At 44.1% G+C, this 20,361-nt stretch overlaps 2 protein-coding genes across 3 annotated transcripts in view; one reads left to right on the top strand and one right to left on the bottom strand.

Moving 5' to 3' along the window:
* The window catches only part of nme7 (NME/NM23 family member 7), a 119,478-nt gene extending 107,205 nt beyond the window's left edge, over positions 1-12,273 (bottom strand). Inside the window, exons 1-3 of one of the 2 annotated variants that reach the window (XM_046299640.1) lie at positions 12,051-12,273; positions 11,262-11,273; positions 2,511-2,612 (exon numbers count right to left, since the gene is read on the bottom strand). In XM_046299640.1, coding sequence (XP_046155596.1) covers positions 2,511-2,612; positions 11,262-11,273; positions 12,051-12,053 — 117 coding nt within the window. In that variant the 5' untranslated portion in view covers positions 12,054-12,273. The remainder of the gene's footprint in view (positions 1-2,510; positions 2,613-11,261; positions 11,274-12,050) is intronic. The other variant, XM_046299641.1, reaches the window with a different exon arrangement.
* A 36-nt stretch (positions 12,274-12,309) lies between these two features.
* Positions 12,310-18,410, top strand: zgc:172121 (uncharacterized protein LOC337599 homolog). Its single transcript, XM_046299643.1, has 8 exons — positions 12,310-12,603; positions 13,235-13,302; positions 13,381-13,553; positions 14,530-14,633; positions 15,925-16,086; positions 16,671-16,876; positions 17,204-17,283; positions 18,049-18,410. Exons 1-8 carry the CDS (start codon positions 12,496-12,498, stop codon positions 18,162-18,164), a joined length of 1,017 nt encoding a protein of 338 aa, XP_046155599.1. The 5' UTR covers positions 12,310-12,495; the 3' UTR covers positions 18,165-18,410.
* Positions 18,411-20,361: the final 1,951 nt, after the last annotated feature.

Here is a 20,361-nt window from a genome sequence, read left to right as displayed (position 1 = left end):
TACATGTTGCAACATTGATGTTGAAGGGAAACAATCAGGGTATTTACATGTTGCAACATTGATGTTGAAGGGAAACAGTCAGGGTATTTACATGTTGCAACATTGATGTTGAAGGGAAACAGTCAGGGTATTTACATGTTTCAACATTGATGTTGAAGGGAACAGTCAGGGTATTTACATGTTGCAACATTGATGTTGAAGGGAAACAGTCAGGGTATTTACATGTTGCAACATTGATGTTGAAGGGAACAGTCAGGGTATTTCCATGTTGCAACATTGATGTTGAAGGGAACAGTCAGAAATTTACATTTACATTTACATTTAAGGTATTTACATGTTGCAACATTGATGTTGAAGGGAACAGTCAGGGTATTTACATGTTGCAACATTGATGTTGAAGGGAACAGTCAGGGTATTTACATGTTTCAACATTGATGTTGAAGGGAACAGTCAGGGTATTTACATGTTGCAACATTGATGTTGAAGGGAACAGTCAGGGTATTTACATGTTGCAACATTGATGTTGAAGGGAAACAGTCAGGGTATTTACATGTTGCAACATTGATGTTGAAGGGAAACAGTCAGGGTATTTACATGTTGCAACATTGATGTTGAAGGGAACAGTCAGGGTATTTACATGTTGCAACATTGATGTTGAAGGGAAACAATCAGGGTATTTACATGTTGCAACATTGATGTTGAAGGGAAACAGTCAGGGTATTTACATGTTGCAACATTGATGTTGAAGGGAAACAGTCAGGGTATTTACATGTTGCAACATTGATGTTGAAGGGAACAGTCAGGGTATTTACATGTTTCAACATTGATGTTGAAGGGAACAGTCAGGGCATTTACATGTTTCAACATTGATGTTGAAGGGAAACAGTCAGGGTATTTACATGTTGCAACATTGATGTTGAAGGGAACAGTCAGGGTATTTACATGTTGCAACATTGATGTTGAAGGGAACAGTCAGGGTATTTACATGTTTCAACATTGATGTTGAAGGGAAACAGTCAGGGTATTTACATGTTGCAACATTGATGTTGAAGGGAACAGTCAGGGTATTTACATGTTTCAACATTGATGTTGAAGGGAAACAGTCAGGGTATTTACATGTTGCAACATTGATGTTGAAGGGAACAGTCAGGGTATTTACATGTTTCAACATTGATGTTGAAGGGAACAGTCAGGGTATTTACATGTTTCAACATTGATGTTGAAGGGAACAGTCAGGGCATTTACATGTTTCAACATTGATGTTGAAGGGAAACAGTCAGGGTATTTACATGTTTCAACATTGATGTTGAGGGAACAGTCAGGGTATTTACATGTTTCAACATTGATGTTGAAGGGAACAGTCAGGGTATTTACATGTTTCAACATTGATGTTGAAGGGAAACAGTCAGGGTATTTACATGTTTCAACATTGATGTTGAAGGGAACAGTCAGGGTATTTACATGTTTCAACATTGATGTTGAAGGGAACAGTCAGGGTATTTACATGTTTCAACATTGATGTTGAAGGGAACAGTCAGGGTATTTACATGTTTCAACATTGATGTTGAAGGGAACAGTCAGGGTATTTACATGTTTCAACATTGATGTTGAAGGGAACAGTCAGGGCATTTACAGAGCATTTGGAAAGTATTCAGACCCCTTCCCTTTTTACACATTTTGTTATGTTACAGCCTTATTCTTAAATGGATTAAATTAAATGTTTTCCTCATCAACCTACACACAATTCCCCATTATGACATCACAATACACCATAATGACATCACAATACACCACAATGACATCACAATACCCAATTAATGACATCACAATACCCCATTAATGACGAAGCAAAAAAACAAATCAAATGCATTACAAATAAAAAACAGAAATACCTTATGTAAGTATTCAGACCTTTTGCTATGAGACTCAGAATTTAGCTCAAGTTCATCCTGTTTCCATTGATCATTCTTGAGATGTTTCTACTTGATTAGAGTCCACCTGTGGTGAATTCTATTGATTGGACATGATTTGAAAAGGCAAACACTTATCTACAGTATATAAAGTCCCACAGCAACATTTGAGAGAAATATGCTTTTTGTGAGTATGGAACATTTCTGGAATCTTTTATTTCAGCTCATGAAACAGGGGACCAACACTTAACATGTTGCATTTATATTTTTGTTCAGTATATTTTAAGTAACCACAGGACCGTGTGATTATATCAGCCCCTGGCCTGCCTACACCACAGGACCGTGTGATTACCTTGCCTAATGCTTACCATCTCCACACTCAGCCCCTGGCCTGCCTACACCACAGGACCGTGGGATTACCTAGCCTAATGCTTACCATCTCCACAGGACCGTGTGATTACCTAGCCTAATGCATACCATCTCCACAGGACCGTGTGATTACCTAGCCTAATGCTTACCATCTCCACAGGACCGTGTGATTACCTAGCCTAATGCTTACCATCTCCACAGGACCGTGTGATTACCTAGCCTAATGCTTACCATCTCCACAGAGCCATCTTTGGGGTAGAACAGCAGCTGGTAGCGGCGCAGGAGAGCAGCACTGGGGTCATACCACTCTGCCAGGAAGGCAAAACGCTCCTCCTGAAGACAACAGTGAGAAGCAGAGGGATGTCAGACAGTGACCTAGCACAGTGACCTAGCACAGTGACCTAACACAGTGACCTAGCACAGTGACCTAACACAGTGACCTAGCACAGTGACCTAGCACAGTGACCTAACACAGTGACCTAACACAGTGACCTAGCACAGTGACCTAGCACAGTGACCTAGCACAGTGACCTAACACAGGTTAACGGACCCTAATGTGTTGATCTAACAGGGGTTAAGGTTACATCCTTGTAGGTTACATCCTTGTAGGTTACATCCTTGTAGGTTACAAGGATGTAAAAGTGTTGTGTTCAAGACCACGTAAAGCGAGACCGATTCAAGACCAAGACCGGGGTAAATCGAGTCCAAGTCAAGACGAAGACCGGAGGGGAGTGGGGGGGGCAGAGTCAAGACTGAGACAAGGGGTTCAAGACAAGACCAAGGCTAGAAAAATGCGAGTCCAATTCAAGACCATGATTGTAATTTTGTCAAATCAGCACCATAATAACAGTTCAAAACATCCAATATTTCTGTGTTCATATTTCAGAACAACATCTGGGTTCTTTAGACATTAGAATAGTGAAATATTGCATGCTGGGGGAAAATAGAGCCACTGGGCCTTCAACAAAGGGCTAAGGATTTAAACGACAATGATTATAATAATATTATAATTAACTATTATTTTCAATTATGTTCTGATTTAATCTCGGCATTTTTTGTTGGAAAGGAAAGGGTTAACACTGAAGAGGGAAAAAAGATCCAATCAGGATTTTTCTTTGCTGGTCTCTGGGCAGATAAACTGAGCTAGCTAAGTCAGCCATTGGCCAGGCCAACAGAAGTTCGATAAAGGCATCTGCCATTCAACTGTATTAGGGCAAAATTTTGTAGTGACAGTGGAATCAACCGATCACATTTTGACTTGGGTGGGACCGGGTGGGAAAATGGGTGGGACCGGGTGGGAAAATGGGTGGGACCGGGTGGGAAAATGGGTAGGACCGGCTATTTTGCAGCTGCAGCAAATGTAATCAAAGAGGATGTTGTTGCTCATTTGTTAGCTTCTCCCTTTTCAAGAATAACTTTCAACAAGAAGTTAATTAAGTTTCGAATGAGCATCATCTGGTGAGTGGAACTGTGTTTTTCACTTCAGTGCTGCCGAAAGCCATCTCTTTGAAAATAACTTGTGTGTGAAACATTGTTACATTTAAAAGTAGAAATGACAGCATTTTAGCAACATGAAGAAGAAAAAAATGCACAAATGTGATGGTCTAAATCAACAACAATGCTTTAAACCATCAATCTGATTGGCCTGTCAGGACCTGGCTCCCCAGTAGGGTGGGTCAGTGTTTCCTCTGCCTTCATTTAAATATTGCGCTGCCCCACAGCAGAATCATTGACCGCCACACCAAAAGAAATCTCATACTTCTACCAAACATAGTTTCATTAAAATTATGTAAAGCACATTCACTTTTCTTGGTAAATAGATCATCTGTCTGGGCTCAACACAGTTCTGAAGGTTAACATCAATTACATCTATAATATTGCTGCCACAATTGTAACGGCAATTAGCTATCCAATATCCACAAGTATGTTGATGATAGGAACATGGTTAACTAACGTTACTAATCTAGCAAGTTAGCTAGTTCATTTGAATTGTATCAAGTGCAAACAAGATAGCTACATTTATCCGTCTTCGATTAGATTTTTTGCGAAAGAGAGAAAGCAGCGAAAGAGAAAGTGTCAGGTAATGTTAACTTAGCTAGCTAACGTCAAATCAGCCGGAATTCAATTAAACTTTACTTAGTTAGCTAACTCTTTAAAAAAGCTTAAGCTATAATTTGTTTAAACAAATGTATGGTTTACTTTCCTAGACAGACAAGAGGCAGAATCCCAGTAGTGAGGTAGGGATGCATGAGTCACAGAATGGAGCAGAGGAGAGAGCCATGAGGAGAGATGTAAGGAGAAAAGGAAAGGAGAGCAGAGTGAAACAGAGGAAAGGAGAGTGAAACAGAGGAAAGGAGAGAGGAGAGGAACAGAGGAAAGGAGAGAGGAGCAGAGGAAAGGAGAGGAGAGAGGAACAGAGGAAAGGAGAGGGGAGAGGAACAGAGGAAAGGAGAGGAGCAGAGGAAAGGAGAGGAGAGGAACAGAGGAAAGGAGAGGAACAGAGGAAAGGAGAGGAACAGAGGAAAGGAGAGAGGAGAGGAACAGAGGAAAGGAGAGAGGAGAGCAGAGAGGAAGGACGGAAAGGAGAGAGGAGAGGAACAGAGGAAAGGAAAGGAGAGGAGGAGTGGAACAGAGGAAGGAGAGAGCGAGGAAGGGAGATGAAGGAGAAGAAAGAGGAGAAGATAAAAGGAGAGGAAAGGAGAGAGGAGAGGAACAGAGGAAAGGAGAGAGGAGTGGAACAGAGGAAAGGAGAGGAAAGGAGAGAGGAGAGGAACAGAGGAAAGGAGAGAGGAGTGGAACAGAGGAAAGGAGAGGAAAGGAAAGGAGAGGAGAGGAACAGAGGAGGGAGAGAGCGAGGAAGGGAGATGAAGGAGAAGAAAGAGGAGTAGATAAAAGGAGAGGAGCAGAGGAAAGGAGAGAGGAGAGGAACAGAGGAAAGGAGAGAGGAGAGGAACAGAGGAAAGGAGAGAGGAGAGGAACAGAGGAAAGGAGAGAGGAGAGGAACAGAGGAATGGAGAGGAGGAGTGCGCACAACCGGCAATCTGGATTATTAGTACATTATTTTATTTCACCTTTATTTAACCAGGTAGGCTAGTTGAGAACACCTTTATTTAACCAGGTAGGCCAGTTGAGAACACCTTTATTTAACCAGGTAGGCTAGTTGAGAACACCTTTATTTAACCAGGTAGGCTAGTTGAGAACACCTTTATTTAACCAGGTAGGCAAGTTGAGAACACCTTTATTTAACCAGGTAGGCTAGTTGAGAACACCTTTATTTAACCAGGTAGGCTAGTTGAGAACACCTTTATTTAACCAGGTAGGCTAGTTGAGAACACCTTTATTTAACCAGGTAGGAGGCTAGTTGAGAACACCTTTATTTAACCAGGTAGGCTAGTTGAGAACACCTTTATTTAACCTGGTAGGCTAGTTGAGAACACCTTTATTTAACCAGGTAGGCTAGTTGAGAACACCTTTATTTAACCAGGTAGGCTAGTTGAGAACACCTTTATTTAACCTGGTAGGCTAGTTGAGAACACCTTTATTTAACCAGGTAGGCTAGTTGAGAACACCTTTATTTAACCAGGTAGGCTAGTTGAGAACACCTTTATTTAACCTGGTAGGCTAGTTGAGAACACCTTTATTTAACCAGGTAGGCTAGTTGAGAACACCTTTATTTAACCAGGTAGGCTAGTTGAGAACACCTTTATTTAACCAGGTAGGCTAGTTGAGAACACCTTTATTTAACCAGGTAGGCTAGTTGAGAACACCTTTATTTAACCAGGTATGCTAGTTGAGAACACCTTTATTAAACCAGGTAGGCCAGTTGAGAACACCTTTATTTAACCAGGTAGGCTAGTTGAGAACACCTTTATTTAACCAGGTAACCATTAACCATTGTCTAGCCCTGCTAATTTTTAGGGGTCCAGACTTTGTAGCTCTTTCAGAACATCAGCTGACTGGATTTGGGAGAAGGAAAAATGGGGAAGGCTTGGGCGAGTTGCTGTGGGGGGTACAGGGCTGTTGACCGGGATAGGGGTAGCCAGGTGGAAAGCATGGCCAGCCGTAGAAAAATGCTTATTGAAATTCTCAATTATCATTTCCTAGCCTCACTGCAGTGGGAAGCTGGGAGAAGGTGCTCTTATTCTCCATGGACGTTACAGTGTCCCAGAACTTTTTGGAGTTTGTGCTACAGGATGCAAATTTCTGTTTGAAAAGGCTAGCCTTAGCTTTCCTAACTGCCTGTGTATATTGGTTCCTAACTTCCCTGCAAAGTTACATATCGCTTGGGGTATTCGATGCTAATGCAGAACGCCACAGGATGTTTTTGTGCTGGTTAAGGGCAGACAGGTCTGGAGAGAAGCAAGGGCTGTATCTGTTCCTGGTTCTACATTTTTTAAATGGAGCCTGCTTATTTAAGATGGCGAGGAAAGCTCTTTTAAAGAATAACCAGGCACCCTCTACTGACAGAATGAGGTCAATATCCTTCCAGGATACCCGGGCCAGGTCGATTAGAAAGGCCTGCTCGCTGAAGTGTTTTAGGGAGCGTTTGACAGTGATGAGGGGTGGTCCGCAGACCCATTATGGACGCAGGCAATGAGAAAGTGATCGCTGAGATCCTGGTTGAAGACAGCAGAGGTGTATTTAGAGGGCAGGTTGGTCATTACGGTTGCTGTCCTTTCAGGATCATGAACCCGGGCCTCCCGAGTGGCGCAGCAGTCTAACACACTGCATCGCAGTGCTTGAGGCGTTACTACAGACCCGGGTTTGATTTCAGGCTGTGTCACAGCCAGCTTTGACCGGGAGTCCCACAGAGTGGCACAAAATTGGCCCAGTGTGGTCCGGGTTAGGGGGGGGCTTTACTTGGCTCATCAAGCTCTAGTGACTTCTTGTGGCGGGCCGGGCGACTGCAGGCTGACTTTGGTTATCAGTTGAATGATGTTTCCTCCAACACATTGGCAAAGCTGGCTCCCGGGTTAAGCGGCCAAGTGTTAAGAAGCGCGGTATGGCAGGTCATGTTTCGGGGGACGCATGGCTCGACCTTCACCTCTCCCGAGCCTGTTGGGGAGTTGCAGCGATGAGACAAGATCGAAAAGATGTGTTTTATTAAAATAAAAAACAAACCTGTCACACACTGAAGACCTATAGGTTCACCACTGAAGGGTCTATAGGTTCACCACTGAAGGGTCTATAGGTTCACCACTGAAGGGCCTATAGGTTCACCACTGAAGGGTCTATAGGTTCACCACTGAAGGTCTATAGGTTCACCACTGAAGGTCTATAGGTTCACCACTGAAGGGTCTATAGGTTCACCACTGAAGGTCTATAGGTTCACCACTGAAGGTCTATAGGTTCACCACTGAAGGCCTATAGGTTCACCACTGAAGGGCCTATGGGTTCACCACTGAAGGGCCTATGGGTTCACCACTGAAGGCATATAGGTTCACCACTGAAGGCCTGTAGGTTCACCACTGAAGGCCTATAGGTTTTGAGAATGATGATCAGCAATAGCCAATAAGAGCTCACCAGAGAAGAGGAAATGAGATGATGACGTTGTATCACATCACCCAGAATGTGAATACTCTCAAGCAGGAGCAATGACTTTAACCAAAGTGTCAAATCGTTACAACTCTGAAATTCACAAGCGATGATATTCAATTCAAAATGTTGGCCAGATATTTTTACACTCTATATGGCAAGTGTCAATGTCTGACTGAAAACATTTGAAGCTGCTTTTTGCCACAGCTCTTTGTAGCTACGTTAACAATGTAATCACATCATTGTTTTAGAGAGACAGCGTGGTGGCATGGAGAATCCCCCCGACCAAAGTGAAGAATCTTGTAGTGTGTGACCCTCAGTCTCTGCCACATCATTGTTTTAGAGAGACAGCGTGGTGGCATGGAGAATCCTCCCGACCAAAGTGAAGAATCTTGTAGTGTGTGACCCTCAGTCTCTGCCACATCATTGTTTTAGAGAGACAGCGTGGTGGCATGGAGAATCCTCCCGACCAAAGTGAAGAATCTTGTAGTGTGTGACCCTCAGTCTCTGCCACATCATTGTTTTAGAGAGACAGCGTGGTGGAAGCATGTGTTTCAGACATAAGGAAGTGGATGACTGCAAACTTTCTACTATTAAACTCGGACAAAACAGAGATGATTGTTCTAGGTCCCAAGAAACAAAGAGATCTTCTGTTGAATCTGACAATTAATCTTAATGGTTGTACAGTCGTCTCAAATAAAACTGTGAAGGACCTCGGCGTTACTCTGGACCCTGATCTCTCTTTTGAAGAACATATCAAGACCATTTCGAGGACAGCTTTTTTCCATCTACGTAACATTGCAAAAATCAGAAACTTTCTGTCCAAAAATGATGCAGAGAAATTAATCCATGCTTTTGTCACTTCTAGGTTAGACTACTGCAATGCTCTATTTTCCGGCTACCCGGATAAAGCACTAAATAAACTTCAGTTAGTGCTAAATACGGCTGCTAGAATCCTGACTAGAACCAAAGAATTTGATCATATTACTCCAGTGCTAGCCTCTCTACACTGGCTTTCTGTCAAAGCAAGGGCTGATTTCAAGGTTTTACTGCTAACCTACAAAGCATTACATGGGCTTGCTCCTACCTACCTCTCTGATTTGGTCCTGCCGTACATACCTACACGTACGCTACGGTCACAAGACGCAGGCCTCCTAATTGTCCCTAGAATTTCTAAGCAAACAGCTGGAGGCAGGGCTTTCTCCTATAGAGCTCCATTTTTATGGAACGGTCTGCCTACCCATGTCAGAGACGCAAACTCGGTCTCAACCTTTAAGTCTTTACTGAAGACTCATCTCTTCAGTGGGTCATATGATTGAGTGTAGTCTGGCCCAGGAGTGGGAAGGTGAACGGAAAGGCTCTGGAGCAACGAACCGCCCTTGCTGTCTCTGCCTGGCCGGTTCCCCTCTTTCCACTGGGATTCTCTGCCTCTAACCCTGTTACGGGGCTGAGTCACTGGCTTGCTGGGGCTCTCTCGTGCCGTCCCTGGGGGGGTGCGTCACCTGGGTGGGTTGATTCACTGTTGTGGTCGGCCTGTCTGGGTCCCCCCTTGGGTTGTACCGTGTCGGAGATCTTTGTGGGCTATACTCGGCCTTGTCTCAGGATGGTAAGTTGGTGGTTGAAGATTTCCCTCTAGTGGTGTGGGGGCTGTGCTTTGGCAAAGTGGGTGGGGTTATATCCTTCCTGTTTGGCCCTGTCCGGGGTGTCCTCGGATGGGGCCACAGTGTCTCCTGACCCCTCCTGTCTCAGCCTCCAGTATTTATGCTGCAGTAGTTTATGTGTCGGGGGCTGGGTTAGGTTGTTTATCTGGAGTACTTCTCCTGTCCTATTCAGGTGTCCTGTGTGAATCTAAGTGTGCGTTCTCTAATTCTCTCCTTCTCTCTTTCTTTCTCTCTCTCGGAGGACCTGAGCCCTAGGACCATGCCCCAGGACTACCTGACATGATGACTCCTTGCTGTCCCCAGTCCACCTGGCCATGCTGCTGCTCCAGTTTCAACTGGCCTGGGCCCTAGGACCATGTCCCAGGACTACCTGACATGAGGACTCCTTGCTGTCCCCAGTCCACCTGGCCATGCTCCTGCTCCAGTTTCAACTGTTCTGCCTTACTATTATTCAACCATGCTGGTCATTTATGAACATTTGAACATCTTGGCCACGTTCTGTTATAATCTCCACCCGGCACAGCCAGAAGAGGACTGGCCACCCCACATATGCTCTCTCTAATTCTCTCTTTCTTTCTCTCTCTCGGAGGACCTGAGCCCTAGGACCGTGCCCCAGGACTACCTGACATGATGGCTCCTTGCTGTCCCCAGTCCACCTGACTGTGCTGCTGCTCCAGTTTCAACTGTTCTGCCTTATTATTATTTGACCATGCTGGTCATTTATGAACATTTGAACATCTTGGTCATGTTCTGTTATAATCTCTACCCGGCACAGCCAGAAGAGGACTGGCCACCCCACATAGCCCGGTTCCTCTCTAGGTTTCTTCCTAGGTTTTGGCCTTTCTAGGGAGTTTTTCCTAGCCACCGTGCTTTTACACCTGCATTGTTTGCTGTTTGGGGTTTTAGGCTGGGTTTCTGTACAGCACTTTGAGATATCAGCTGATGTACGAAGGGCTATATAAATAAATTTGATTTGATTTGCATGGAGAATCCCCCCGACCAAAGTGAAGAATCTTGTAGTGTGTGAGGGTTAGGAGGTGTCTGGTTGGTCAGGAGGTGTCTGGATGGTCAGGAGGGTTAAGGTTAACTTGGAGAATCCTCCCGACATCATGTACATCATGTATACGCTCCACTACGTTGGCAAGACAAAAAAATTACAGGAAAGTTTCATGTGAGAGGCTCAGCGATGTTAGTATTTTGAAAGTCGTGCAGTGTACACCCAGCCTAAACTAACATCTGTGCTAGCCAGGCCAAGTTGTGATAACTAGATCCATGTGGTCTCCAGCCACGCAGAGCAGGGCCTTCATTTCAGCCAGCTCTGGGAAGAGAAGGACCATTCTTTCTCAGACACCTGCTGTCCCACAGTGCTATCAATGGAAACATCTCCTGCTGCTGCCTGCACTAAGGCAGATCAATATTCCCCACAAAATGAATCACGTACAGCGAGCGATAGACTAGGTAAGAGATTGTTATACAGTAATACAAAATGCTTAGAAAATGGTACTGGTCCGTATTCACAAAGCCTCTCAGAGGGCTGCTCTAATTATCTAGTCCCACTGTCTAATTCATTATGATCCAAAAGGCAAAACTGATCCTAGATCAGCACCACTACTATAAGACGCTTTGTGAATACAGGCCTTGTGAGCATATTTATTATGCCGAATCTGCCTCTAAGCTAGTCTACAATGCACATCACATTCATCCAGTCAGTGCATTATCACAGCAGTTGGTCAACTGATTGCTTGGCAGGTAAGCCAAATTCAGTCTTCTTAACTGTCATACTTACTGTACTGGTCTCCTAGTTGGACATGTCATGGACAGATGAGACCAGCCATGGCCAATGATATGAAAGACAAAACAATATACATGTAAGTGTTGGAGAAAATTATGTCACTATCCTCTCCCCACAAACGCCTTCGTAGCAGCTATAAATTATGAATAACACTGTGGGACGTTAGAGATAGAGGCCAAACAGTAGAACAAACATGATTCTACTGACAGACTTTCTGTCGACAACACAACCTGCACAGCTCATTGTGCGGGAAATTACGCCATCTGCCGGTAGATAATACGGTAACTAATTTACCACAATGACCTGGGGAGCCTAACGTTAGCAAGCAAAAATTGTATTATTTGCGTAAAGTATTTCAACTGACCAAGTAACATCGCTTGGTTGTATGATGTTAAAAGTACAAACATATCTTGTTTCTGCCTGCATTGGGGCGTTGGACCGGTAACTGAAAGGTTGCTGGATCAAATCCCTGACACGATACAAGGCAGTTAACCCACTGCTCCTAGGCCGTCATTGTAAATAAGTTTTTTCCTAACAGACTTGCCTAGTTAAATAAAGGTTACATTTTAAAAATGAGTCAAATGTTACGTTGTTTGGTTGGCTAGCTAACGTATTCATATACAGTCGTTGCGCTAGCTATGCTAGCCAAAGTTCGCAAACTACGGTTAACTTCTACCTAAATCGTACAGCATTACAAAACATGAATAGAGTATGTCTTTTAATGCTTTGTTGGCACCTACATTTATGAAACCACGAAGGGTAGCTAGCGATGCTTTATCTTACCATTATTTTAGATAGAGATCCCCGATGACGACAGTTCGTGTGGCTATTGTAGCAGTTAGCTAGTTAGCTTCGTTGTACAACATATCACCATAGCAACATGCGCAGAAATGTTTAACACGGGTAAAAAATATATATATAAAACAACAAATAAATAACTTGGAGGCTTTTACATGAATATAGGACGCAAATTTGCACAGAATTTGCAACGAATGCAAAAAAATAATAATAATAATGTTGTTTCCGGAAGTACAACTATGACCCCTTGCGAAACGTGGGTTGACTTCTTCTGTTTTGATTTTGTCATTGATGGGGGTAGTTAAATATGTTTAATAAATAACCAATCTTGCTTTTACCCGAATAGGACAAGGTGCAGCACCGGCTTAGTAACGTTACTTGAATTTAGTCAAAGATAAATGGCCGAGTGAGAGACTACCAGTAAGTGACCATGGACAAAACGGATATTCTAACAACTTTAATGGATGTTGGTCGGGGTCCACTTATTGTAGATGGTGGACTGGCAACAGAACTGGAATCAACAGGTTGTAAATTACAGGTGAAATACAACAAATTGCATTTTTATGAGTAATTCCAAAGGGTTGTAAATCATTACATTATTCCAAACAGCAACTTGGGGCGGTAGGGTAGCCTAGTGGTTAGTATAGAGGAGGTAGGTAGACTAGTGGTTAGAGTGTAGAGGAGGCAGGGTAGCCTAGTGGTTAGAGTGTAGAGGAGGCAGGTAGCCTAGTGGTTAGAGTGTAGAGGCGGCAGGGTAGCCTAGTGGTTAGAGTGTAGAGGCGGCGGGTAGCCTAGTGGTTAGAGTGTAGAGGCGGCAGGGTAGCCTAGTGGTTAGAGTGTAGAGGAGGCAGGGTAGCCTAGTGGTTAGAGTGTAGAGGCGGCGGGTAGCCTAGTGGTTAGAGTGTTGGACTAGTAACCGGAAGGTTACCGAGCTGACAAGGTACAAATCTGTCGTTCTGCCCCTGAACAGGCAGTTAACCCACTGTTCCTAGGCCGTCATTGAAAATACAAATTTGTTCTTAACTGACTTTAAATAAAGGTGAAATTAAATTTAAAAAATAAAATATATATATTGTGTTGGACAAATGCAGGTTTGCAACACAATCGGGATAATGAATATTCTCCTCTACTTCACATGCTGTATATTTGTATGTTTTGCGTGGATACAGGGAGATCCTTTGTGGAGTGCAAGGCTGCTCCATACTAACCCACAGGCTATTAAAGATGCTCATTACAGGTACGTTGTTTAACATAGACTATTGTTGTAGTTCTGCCTTTACTGTTGCAAAGCATTACAGATGTTGTCTCTCCCTAGGTTTCTGTGTGCTGGTGCTGATGTGATAACTACAGCCACGTTCCAGGCTAGTGTTGAGGGCTTCATCAGGCACCTGGATGTCACCCCTGAACAGGCCAACCAACTCATCATGTCAGGAGTGACTCTGGCCAGAGAGGCTGTCAAACATTTTATGGCTGACCAGCCTCCATCAGGTGAGCAGGCACTGTAAGTTACAGGTGGAGTTCCTGTCAGCATTCTAGGCCAGGGATAGGAAACTTTGATGGATGGGGGGGGCAACAAAACATCTGATCTCATCATGGGGGGGCAAGATGCTCATGTTGTTGCCCCCCTAACAGAGTTTTTTAAATTTTTTATTATTAACCATTTGAGTTAATTTCCTGCAATTCTACACATTGTCTGGTCACTGGTGTAGCCTACAGACTTAAATGTTGTACAAAACTGTTCTAACTATTGCATTCCATGCCTCATTAAGCTCAAATTCATGTTTTTTTTTTTCAGGTGTGGAATAAGCTTCATTCAGCTAAATTTAAATGTTTTACACAAAATACATTATCGATCTGTTCGTACAAACTTTGTTAGTATTGCAAACATATACAAACAGGCAGTCTAGCGATTTCGTGTTCTTCTTAGCTGCTGAGTTACTATTTACTTTCGCCACAATATCAGCATATATGGCATAACTATGGCATCAGGTGACGCAAAACAAACTCGCCCACTGTCAGACACTTTTCACCGGTCCGAATACATGCTTGGCTTCCTGAAACATTTGGCTGCCCAGAGGTGGAGCGCAAGCAAGACACAGACACTCAGTCGAATTACAAACTTCATGTTGTACACAAAACTGTTGCATTCCAGGCCTCCGTAAACATTGAAGGTGGATGAGGTAAGTTTTCCCCTACTATGAAAAGCTCTTTGAGGAACCTCAGTTAGTGGGAAAGCGCTATAGAAATCCAATCAATTATTATTATTATTATTATTATTAATTAGCGATTGGATGTTATTGTTTCATCATCATTGCAAACATTGGCTAAGCTGCTCAGGACCTACCAGCTCAGCCAGGCACTCAGAGATCCTGTAATTTGGACATGATCCCGATGTCTCTGAAGCTCTTATTTGTACGATCAGAGTTGTTAATGTACATTACATGGTATCTTTCTATTTTCTCAGATCGCATGGTGCCTCTGGTGGCAGGCTCTGTTGGACCTTACGGGGCCTTTATGCACAACGGCTCGGAGTACACTGGCGTTTACGCTGCGGAGATGAGTGTTGAGGTAATGCCAAGAAAGAACTCACATTGGGGTTGACCTATCATTATCTATACTGAACTAAAATATAAAACACAACATGTAAAGTGTTGGTTTCATGAGCTCAAATAAAAAGATCCCAGAAATGTTCCATACGCACAAAAAGCTAATTTCTCTCAAATTCTGTGCACAAATTTGTTTACATCCCAGTTAGTGAGCATTTCTCCTTTGATAATCCATCCACCTGACAGGTGTGGCATATCAAGAAGCTGATCAAACAGCATGATCATTACACAGGTGCACCTTGTGCTGGGTACAATAAAAGGCTGCTCTAAAATGTGCAGTTTTGTCACACAACACAATGCCACAGATGTCCTTGATTTTGACAGAGCCTGCAATTGGCATGCTGACTGCAGGAATGTCCACCAGAGCTGTTGCCAGATAATTTAATGTTAATTTCTCTACCATAAGCCGCCTCCAACGTCATTTTAGAGAATTCGGCAGTACATCCAACCGGCCTCACAACTGCAGACCACGTGTAACCACGCCAGCCCAGGACCTCCACAACCGGGTTCTTCACCTGTGGGATCATCTTTGATCTGGTCACGATGGCAACACCCATCCGTAGCAAGGAGAGTGGTACTCTATTGCACACCAATATCTCTACCTGTACATGACCATCTGATCATTTATCACTCCAGCGTTAATCTGCAAAATTGTAATTATTCGCCTACCTCCTCATGCCTTTTGCACACAATGTATATAGACTCCCCTTTTTTTATACTGTGTTATTGACTTGTTAATTGTTTACTCCATGTGTAACTGTGTTGTCTGTTCACACTGCTATGCTTTATCTTGGCCAGGTCGCAGTTGCAAATGAGAACTTGTTCTCAACTAGCCTACCTGGTTAAATAAAGGTGAAAAAATCGAAGACCAGCCACCCGGACAGCTGATGAAATTGAGGAGTATTTATGTCTGTAATAAAGCCCTTTTGTGGCGAAAGACAAATTGTAATTGGCTGGGCCTGGCTCCCCACCCATGTCTGCGCCCCAGTCATGTAAAATACATAGATTAGGGCTCAATGAATGTATTTCAATTGACTGATTTCATTATATGAACATTAACTCAGTGAAATTGTTCCATGTTGCGTTTATATTTTTGATCAGTATAATAGACTAGTGTTCCTATGGTCTGTCTGCACTCAGTCTCTAGCCTCGTTTATACCTACTGCTAACATGCTGCCTTTGTCCTGATCTTGTCCACATTCTGATTGTGCCCATATGTTTTTAAATGTCTCTCTCTCTCTCTGTGTCTCCAGGAACTGAAAGCCTGGCACCGCCCCCAGGTCCAATGTCTAGTTACAGCAGGGGCCGATCTCATTGCCATGGAAACCATCCCAAGCATGAAGGAGGCAGAAGCTCTGGTGGAGCTGCTCAGAGAGTTTCCAGATTCTAAAGCATGGCTGGCCTTCTCCTGTAAGGTAAATCTCACTATAGAATTAAGACTCTTTCTCAATTTGTCTTTCCTTGATTCCTCGCCGTCCTCTCTCCTCGTCTCCTAAGTTCCTACCCTTAAACATTCTTTATCAAAGCATTCTGAGAAATAGGCAAGGAGGACGCAAGGGATCTAGGAAAGACACATCGATTCTCGTTAGTTAGTTAAGAACAAATGCTCATTTATACTGATAGCCTACCAAGAGGCCTTGTGGGGACGGGGGCTGGAATTTAAAAAATTTACGATATGAATATAGGACAAAACACACATCACGACAAGACAGACAACACTACATAAAGAGAGACCTAAGATGACAACATAGCAAGTCGACAACACAGCATGGTAGCAACACAAAAAACGGTACAAACATTATTGGGCACAGACAACAACACAAAGGTCAAGAAGGTAGAGACAACAATACATCACACAAATCAGCCACAACTGTCAATAAGAGTGTCCGTGATTGAGTCTTTGATTGAAGAGATGGAGATAAAACTGTCCAGTTTGAGTGTTTTGTTGCTGTAAATATGGGATGTAAGAATACAGTGATATATCTTCTATTCTCCTCAGGATGGCCAGTGTATATCTGACAGCAGTCGTTTCTCTGAGGCGGTCCGGCTGGCCAGTAGGTCCAGTCAGCTGGTGGCTGTCGGGGTGAATTGCTGTCCTCCAGCCCTGGTCAAGCCCCTCCTAGACTCAGCCAGGACACAGAGGAGACCAGGCCTCGGCTGGGTGGTTTACCCCAACAGTGGAGAGGAGTGGGATACATACACTGGGTGAGTGAAACTAAATTCACCTCGACTGTATCCCAAAATGGAACCCTGTTCCATAGGTCTCTGGTCCAAAAGTAGTGCACTACTTAGGGATTAGGGTGCCGTTTGGGACGAAGATCTGGGCTTTACACAGGTCTGTGACCTGACACATCCAGGTAGTAGTACTAAACACACCGGATCATTTGGCGACACACTGTAGTATAAGAAATCTAGACTATATTAACTTTTCACTTCAGTCTACAGTTCCATGATGATTCCTCAATTGTTTCAAGGGAATATTGAGTGAATCTCTCGTGTTGATTTTGAACCTTTTCTTTTATCATTTAAAAGGTGGAGAAAACCAGAGAACAGAATATCTTCAATAGCTGAATTGAGTCTGGAGTGGATGAAACAAGGATGTGCACTTATAGGTAAGACAACGGCTGAACTAATGTTGTCTTTGTATTAGAACAGGGATGGACAAACCCCTTTTTTGTAGGCCCACGAATCAATTTACAGATCAATGTTTTTTAGGAACTCTCGGGGATTCAATTTACTGTTGCTAGGTAGAATAGTAGAATACACAAGATGCAATTTCAAAATGTTGTTGTGCGTCAACAGTGTTTCTGTTATGTCAGTCACTGACAGGTACTCAATTAGCCCATGGCAACATCATTTCACTTAGGGCCCGCCAAAGGCTAGGGCCGGATCTGCCTGCATGGATAGGGCCCCCAAAAGGCTAGGGCCGGATCTGCCTGCATGGATAGGGCCCCCAAAAGGCTAAGGCCGGCTCTGACTGCTTGGGGCCCCCAAAAGGCTAGGGCCGGCTCTGACTGCTTGGGGCCCCCAAAAGGCTAGGGCCGGCTCTGACTGCTTAGGGCCCCCAAAAGGCTAGGGCCGGCTCTGACTGCTTAGGGCCCCCAAAAGGCTAGGGCCGGCTCTGACTGCTTAGGGCCCCCAAAAGGGTAGGGCCGGCTCTGACTGCTTAGGGCCCCCAAAAGGCTAGGGCCGGCTCTGACTGCTTAGGGCCCCCAAAAGGCTAGGGCCGGCTCTGACTGCTTAGGGCCGGCTCTGACTGCATGTGTGGATATGGGTACACAGACCCGCGAGCCACTGATGAGTTCAGATATTTTGTGAACCCCCGACCCCCATCAAAGTAGCCCATCCCTGAACTAGGATGTCGTGTCTTCCAACAGGAGGGTGCTGCCGCATCGGTCCTGCTCACATAGCGGAGCTACGAAGACAGATACATGGAGACATGTCTGGGTCTGATGCTTCACAGCGGGGACAGGGACGACCTTACAGAGAATGAGCTCTTATTACTGCTACACTATGTGATCCCACAGTCAAGATTATGCAATTAATAACTATTTTAAAATGGTACTTTTGATATGAGTTTATATAACTGATTTATTAACCCTCATACTACCAACATATGTTAAAATTGATTTTTTTTAAAATAATAATAATTTGACTTTTTCCACATTTTTGTTGTGTTACCACAATAACATTGTATTGTCATTCTTTGTTACTGTCTTACACACAATACCAAAGTGGAATTGTGTATTTTGAAATTTAAAAAAACTTGAAATCTGAAATGTCTTGAGTCAATAAGTATTCAACCCCTTTTGTTATGTCAAGCCTAAGTATGTTGTGTAGTAACAATATGCTTACCGAGTAGCATAATAAGATGCATGGGCTCACTTTGTGTTCAATAATGGTGTTTATCATGATTTTGATTAACTACCGCACACACATACAATTATCTGTAAGGTCCCTCAGTCGAGCAGTGATTTGCATCATGTTATGGGTATGCTTGTAGTTGTTAAGGCCTGGGGAGTTTTTCAGGATAAAAAGAAACAGAATGGAGCTAAGCACAGGCAAAATCCTAGAGGAAAACCTTGTTCCGTCTGCTTTCCACCAGACACTGAGAGATTAATTCACCTTTCAACAGGACAATAACCAAAAACACAAGGTCAAACCTACACTGGAGTTGCTTACCAACAAGACAGTGAATGTTCCTGAGTGGCCGAGTTACAGTTTTGATTTAAATCTACTTGAAGATCTAAGGCAACACCTCAAAATGGTTGTCGAGCAATGATCAACAACCAATTTGGCAGAGCTTGAAGAATTTTTTAAAAGAATAATGGGCAAATGTTTCACAATCCAGGTGTGGAAAGATCTTAGAGACTCACCCAGAAAGACTCACAGCTCTTAGAGACTCACCCAGAAAGACTCACAGCTCTTAGAGACTCACCCAGAAAGACTCACAGCTCTTAGAGACTCACCCAGAAAGACTCACAGCTCTTAGAGACTCACCCAGAAAGACCCACAGCTCTTAGAGACTCACCCAGAAAGACTCACAGCTCTTAGAGACTCACCCAGAAAGACTCACAGCTCTTAGAGACTGACCCAGAAAGACTCACAGCTCTTAGAGACTCACCCAGAAAGACTCACAGCTCTTAGAGACTCACCCGGAAAGACTCACAGCTCTTAAGAGACTCACCCAGAAAGACTCACAGCTGTAATCACTCTTAGAGACTCACCCAGAAAGACTCACAGCTGTAATCACTCTTAGAGACTCACCCAGAAAGACTCACAGCTGTACGGATCACCATCTCAAGCTGAACTTCGGCAAGACGGAGCTGCTCTTCCTCCCGGGGAAGGACTGCCCGTTCCATGATCTCGCCATCACGGTTGACAACTCCATTGTGTCCTCCCAGAGTGCTAAGAACCTTGGCGTGATCCTGGACAACACCCTGTCGTTTTCAACTAACATCAAGGCGGTGGCCCGTTCCTGTAGGTTCATGCTCTACAACATCCGCAGAGTACGACCTTGCCTCACACAGGAAGCGGCGCAGGTCCTAATCCAGGCACTTGTCATCTCCCGTCTGGATTACTGCAACTCGCTGTTGGCTGGGCTCCCTGCCTGTGCCATTAAACCCCTACAACTCATCCAGAACGCCGCAGCCCGTCTAGTGTTCAACCTTCCCAAGTTCTCTCACGTCACCCCGCTCCTCCGCTCTCTCCACTGGCTTCCAGTTGAAGCTCGCATCCGCTACAAGACCATGGTGCTTGCCTACGGAGCTGTGAGGGGAACGGCACCTCAGTACCTCCAGGCTCTGATCAGGCCCTACACCCAAATAAGGGCACTGCGTTCATCCACCTCTGGCCTGCTCGTCTCCCTACCACTGAGGAAGTACAGTTCCCGCTCAGCCCAGTCAAAACTGTTCGCTGCTCTGGCTCCCCAATGGTGGAACAAACTCCCTCACGACGCCAGGACAGCGGAGTCAATCACCACCTTCCGGAGACACCTGAAACCCCACCTCTTTAAGGAATACTTAGGATAGGATAAAGTAATCCTTCTCACCCCCTCCCCCTTAAAATATTTAGATGCACTATTGTAAAGTGGCTGTTCCACTGGATGTCATAAGGTGAATGCACCAATTTGTAAGTCGCTCTGGATAAGAGCGTCTGCTAAATGACTTAAATGTAAATGTAAATGTAAT

This window comes from Oncorhynchus gorbuscha, linkage group LG02, assembly GCF_021184085.1.
Source record: "Oncorhynchus gorbuscha isolate QuinsamMale2020 ecotype Even-year linkage group LG02, OgorEven_v1.0, whole genome shotgun sequence".
Classification (NCBI taxonomy): Eukaryota; Metazoa; Chordata; class Actinopteri; order Salmoniformes; family Salmonidae; genus Oncorhynchus; species Oncorhynchus gorbuscha.
This window is presented reverse-complemented; position numbering and strand designations above follow the sequence as displayed.